Consider the following 5,627-nt stretch of genomic DNA (forward strand, 5'->3'; position numbering starts at 1 on the left):
CCAGTGTGTCAATCCCCCGAGACCAATCCCTCAGTCTTACCCTGTGGACCATCAGATTTGGAGACTAAAACTTTCTTCCTTGGAAGACCCTGAGAAGAAGCCACTTTTCTTTTCTGAGTCAGTTTCTCAAAGAGTTCGAACGATGGCTGTTCGGAAATCTCTCCCTCATTCTTCTTCTTCTTGCGGAGTTTGAACATCTCATCCTTGAACATCTTGTCCCCACACGAGAAAATGGAAACATAATTTTTTTCGGTCAATAAAAAGAAGATATATGGGGAGATCCCCGACCCTACCTTATTCCCTCCTCTATCTTGACCCATTTTCGACAGAAACATAAGTGACATAAAAAATCATCATGTACTAGGATGGTAGTTCTAAAGAATTTGACAAACATGGTAGCTAAAAAAAATTTGATCTTGGGCTCATGTTTAAAGGGATAGGGAGACCAAACCTCGATCTCGTCTGCCAGAGTCATGTCACAAGCCCAAGGCTCAGTCACAAGGGCTCAGACGTAAAAGAATCGATTAGGCCACCCCTTATGGGCAGATGGGTTGCTTCCTAGAAACTTATGCTCGACTTTTGGGTTGATATAAAATTTACCCGGACCTATCCTCGTGATATGTACAAATCTAAGGAGAAGACCTATGGAAACCTACATATCGAAATATTTAAAAATAACCCTAAGGATAGAAAGTAGAGTAGGATTTCAGGAGGAGTTGGCTTGGCGTAATGTCATAGTACTCAAACGTTTTTTGGATAGTTTGGGGGAATGAAATTTGTAGGTCCATATTTATTTGGTCAATATAAAAGGCGTGGTAGTCAAGAGGTGGGCAATTTGGTCACATTTTCTATGATTGAGGTAAGACCCGGCCACCTCATACCATTTCAATCTCATCTTTCTCTTTAAATGTTGTTCTATGGCCTGAATGGTTTTAAGCCTATGCCTATGCTCAATATCCTGATCAGAGTCTGAGACATCCTCAGAACCCGAAAAGCTAGCATTCGGGTTGGCGATATCTGCCCTTTCACCTATAGGGGTATCTACTCCCTCAATTCGATGGGCGTCTACCTCCTTGGCTAATTCCTGAATTATTCTAGGGTTAGGACTCGACATGATAAAGTTATAAGGCTACGAGTTAACTTACTGAGGGTTAAGTGGTAGCTGGAATAGAAATTTCTGGTCGGAAGGTGAGTAGTGAATTGGAAAGAGTAACGTCATGGAGGTGAGAATGTGACAAGGACGGGAAAGAGTTGTATGTTTACAGGCGGACTCTCATGATTGCAACAGCGCTATCAGCGCGATCTGAAGCAATATGACAATCTACATTCGAGCTTGAAACTAAACTCGTGGCCTCGGGAATCTGAACAGGGTCATAACCACGACTATCCACGTGTATCGAACGGTCGAAAATAGAAGTCACACAGATTGAGATTTTATCCACGTAAATCCTAATCCTAGCCGTTTGTAACCCTCCACTTTGACGATCTAGATGTGAGCCAAGGAAATTGAGAGCCTAGATAAGCATTTGGGTTGGCTATTACCCGAACACGGTGTAAACTTCATACTTCTTTTAGATCAAAAGGGGGAGGTACTATTGATACCCTGGAGATCCTACCTGATCTGAATTTAATAGTATCAATGCACGCTATATGTACCCGAACTGACGATTTCATCTCGATAATCATTCCTCGTAAAAGAGCCGATCAAACAGCTTAGCACAGGATAACTAAACATCCAAGCTAAGGGGAAGTCGACTCGAGCTCATGACAGTAAGGCGGTGGAAGAAGTCCTTGCCATGTAAAAAACTCGACAAATCACTGTGATAAATAAAGAATCCCGGAGATATCAACGTATATCATCCTAATTCAAATTATAGATTATCAAAGTTGGGATAAGATCCAACCAAACTCTTATTCCAAGTAACCTACTCAATTAAGAGTTCTTTCAATACATGGCTCACACTCTATAAATCCTCACATTATAATTATCAGATACCACCCATTATTAATTCACTTCACTCATCGCGTTACACGCAGTAATATATTTTCGTGTTGTATAACTTTGCTCCCCAAACTGACTTAAACATCGGAGGATCTAAGCTTGAAACACTTCTAGCACCCTCTAATTTTTGTTCATCCGTTCATATCAGATCGGATCTCGAGACAGTATATATTGAAGTTATGCTTGAAAGTTTGGTCAACATCATAATTATTAGCTCGCGGAGAGCGCTCTTGAAAAGGAGGAGAACGGCTTAATTGCACGATGGTGGGGAATTATTGCCCAAAGTCAAAGACGCACATAGAAGGACGAGTGAGTTTTTATATTGGCTTCCCTTTTTCTATATTGTTGACCCATTTAATGAAATTTGAATAAATTGAATCATTCCATGTTCTAACTATATATTTTTTTCATTATTTGGGGGGCCACTCACGACATTCTTCTATAGTTTAGGCAATCCGAATGATTTCATTACATTATTTTATTGTCCAATGACCTTTTTCTTTCTTTATCTTATTACCTTACAATAGTCGAACATCGGGTTTTCTAATTTACACTCGACTGTTCATTGAAGGCATTGCTTGAGACGAGAGACAGAATTTTGTGGTCAAAAGAATTTTACCTTCTGCATCTGCATAAATATTTTATTTAATTGGAATTTATTACAAAATCTTTTTCTGACATCATCATTCTAAAATATTTGCTTATACGACAGCAAGTGCAGTTTGAGCACGTATAAGAAATCAGACTATTGATTTCAAATTTATTGCTTCTTCCCCACTGTTTCCTGTTATCTGCAAAAATATAATTTATTATTGACAAATATTTTTCCTATATTTACAAAAGTATTGGCCTTATTTTCCTCGTCACAGATCTTGGTAATCAAAAGAGAAAAATGTGTGAGAGTTTGTCATTTTATTTTCCACAAGTAATTGATTATTACATCAATTACTTCAAAGTAATCTAAATTTAACGAAGGGACCATAACGGAAATCACTAGAATTTTGTCCTGATAAAAGATTAGGAATCCATCATAACACGTCAACTCATTAATACTTGATAACAACGTTTGGAGTTGCTAGCGTGGAGTCAAAATAGAGCAGCTATGACAACTCCTGTCACCATGATCACGATCGACGAATATAATTTTAATTGCAGATGAATCAAAACCAAATCACTTGGTTTCAAAAGAAAAAATTTATGTGAAACTGTCTCACGAGTCATATTTTGTGAGACGAATATCTTATTTGGGTCATCCATGAAAAAATATTATTTTTTATTGTGAATATCGGTATGGTTGTCTCGTCTCACAGATAAAGATTCTTGAGACTGTCTCACAAAAGATCTACTCGACTTCAAATTAGTGATTTGAAAACTGATTATTATCATTATTTTTTATATGAGAGAGATTTAGTTATAATTTTTTCAAATTTGAAACATCGTAGCAAATTTGAGACATATGTGTCAGCTCGACTATAAACTATTGGCACTTAATGTAAATCTTGGGTTTCGATTTTAAAACAGAAACAGAAAATTAATTTCAAAATTCATATGATTGAGAGATACCTCCCGACTTTTATTCACGCCCTTGGACCAAATGGTGATAGGGTGGAGCCACAAGACAAGACACACTTCAAATGCCTTACTCGTTCGGCTTTATAATTTAATATTTTCAATATATATATATATATATATATATATAATTTTGCGCATCCACATGTAATTAGTCGTGCATTAACGTTATTACTAACCAATTCTATAACAACTTAAGGTTATTATTTCATCAATTGTATACTAATAAAGTTTTATAACAATTTAGATTAATCGTTTTACGTCCAAAGACGGAAATAAAAGATTTCTATAACAGGAACTTCTCTGATACATCAACAGCAATTAATCCCTCTTCTTTTGGTTTTCTGGGCTGGGACAACTTAATCTTCAGAATCTGACTAAAGAGTAGAAAATACTCAAAAAAAAAAAGAAAAAAAGAAAAAAAAGAAGACAGAATCAGCTTGCAGATTCAGAGATGCTCTTTAATGATGGTTGCCATGTTCTGTTTTTTGATGCAGCATTTACAGATGTGCTGTTTCTTGATTTTTGCCTGCCATGCTTCACCTGTTAAAAAAACCAAAAAACCAGACACGTTACTTAGAAATAAAATAGGATCATTTCAGTTGGGACAAATAACCATTGGAAATAGGAGTTGTTCATGTATTTCTTGTGTTTCAAAAAATAAATGATATTTCAAAAATTATTCAGAATGTGATAACTCTTAGCAAAAGGGTTGTGAAAAAAATTAAATTTACACATTAAACAATAGTTTTGACTTAAACTAATCCCAGATCAATTATTTAGCAGCAGAAAAACTTGATGGAAGGTTTCAAGATCTCTAGATCTAAATCCAACCACAAATTAGCACAAGAGGAATAAAGGTAAAATATTCTCAATTATTATTATTATTATTATCGTAAATATGTAACATATCGCATCTTAAAAGTACAATTATTTAATTAATCAATCTCCAAACTTTATAATAAATTATTAAAAAGAAAATAAAGAAAAGAATAACCTGCTTCGTTTTCTCCACATCAGTTCTCCGAACAACTGCATCAAAATCAGAACTCTGCTTCCCGGTTATCTTCTGCTGATCCTGTTTCATCTTCGCCCCCAGCCCCTTCACCACCTCTGCCAAAAGATCACAAAAAAATCATCAAAAAACTCGGAAACCAAGAAAATATACAAGAATCTTCGGAAAAGTGAAAGAGACCTTGGGCAGTGACGAGGCGGTAAACATGACCGAGAACCAGAGTATCCGTCGGCCGCAGGAGCTTAATCCGCGTGACACGAAGTGGGACGTTGCTGTTGCTCACCCTACTCGAGTAGTATTTTTCAGCGGATGGAGCCAGTGAACCGGCGGCGGCGGCGGAGGAATACAGGGTGGTGGTGAGGAGGAGAGCGACGTAATGGCCAGGATTCATCTTCATGACTTCGCCGACCGTAGGAGGCTTGAAGAGGTGATCGACTCTACCGGAGGGGTGCTGGATTACGAGGCTGGCATTATCTATGGCTTGGCAGTTTCCCATCTGCAAATTCTTTGGATTAGCGTGTGTCTGAAGAAGATGAAGCCGAAGGAGAAAGAATAGGAAGGATTTTGTTTGGAGGGATGTGGTGTGGAATAATAGATATAGGTCCACACCCAATGGTGTCAGCTATTCCTCGGTATGATGTCACACCTCTGAACACTTATAGCATCTTACTCTGGTCCACAGACACCAGACAGAGAGAAAATTATATATATATATATATATAAAAGTGAGTTTAATGTTAGACCGTCTCATGGATCCTAATCTGTGAGACGACTCAACCCTAGTCCTATTCACAATAAAAAGTAATACTCTTAGCATAAAAATTAATATTTTTTCATATATGACCCAAATAAGAGACCCATCTTACAAATATGATCCGAGAGACAGTCTCATACAAGTTTTTGTATATATATATATATATATATATCCACACATAAAATTAGTTGATCTATTCATAAATAAAGTCAAAATTAATATTTTTTATCGATAGGAGGATCACATCTCATAAAAATAATTTGTGAAACCAAAAAATTGTTAATTAT

The 5,627-nt window shown here is 36.7% G+C and overlaps 1 protein-coding gene across 1 annotated transcript; it reads right to left on the reverse strand.

Annotated features, from left to right (window-relative positions):
• Window positions 1-3,844: 3,844 nt before the first annotated feature.
• On the reverse strand, window positions 3,845-5,236 carry LOC140803841 (uncharacterized). The gene is made up of 3 exons (XM_073159708.1): window positions 4,767-5,236; window positions 4,569-4,684; window positions 3,845-4,114 (listed from the first exon to the last, which is right to left on the reverse strand). The coding sequence occupies exons 1-3, from the start codon at window positions 5,080-5,082 to the stop codon at window positions 4,007-4,009; spliced, it is 540 nt and encodes a 179-aa protein (XP_073015809.1). The 5' UTR covers window positions 5,083-5,236; the 3' UTR covers window positions 3,845-4,006.
• Window positions 5,237-5,627: the final 391 nt, after the last annotated feature.

The sequence above is a fragment of the Primulina eburnea genome, chromosome 10 (assembly GCF_022965805.1).
Source record: "Primulina eburnea isolate SZY01 chromosome 10, ASM2296580v1, whole genome shotgun sequence".
Lineage (NCBI taxonomy): Eukaryota > Viridiplantae > Streptophyta > Magnoliopsida > Lamiales > Gesneriaceae > Primulina > Primulina eburnea.

Excerpts from the sequence above, each read along its gene's own strand:
- LOC140803841 (XM_073159708.1), bottom strand. The coding sequence starts at position 5,082 with ATGGGAAACTGCCAAGCCATAGATAATGCCAGCCTCGTAATCCAGCAC. Across the intron at positions 4,685-4,766 it reads CCGCCTCGTCACTGCCCAAG|AGGTGGTGAAGGGGCTGGGG; the intron begins GTCTCTTTCACT and ends ATCTTTTGGCAG. Across the intron at positions 4,115-4,568 it reads ATGTGGAGAAAACGAAGCAG|GTGAAGCATGGCAGGCAAAA; the intron begins GTTATTCTTTTC and ends TTTTTTTAACAG.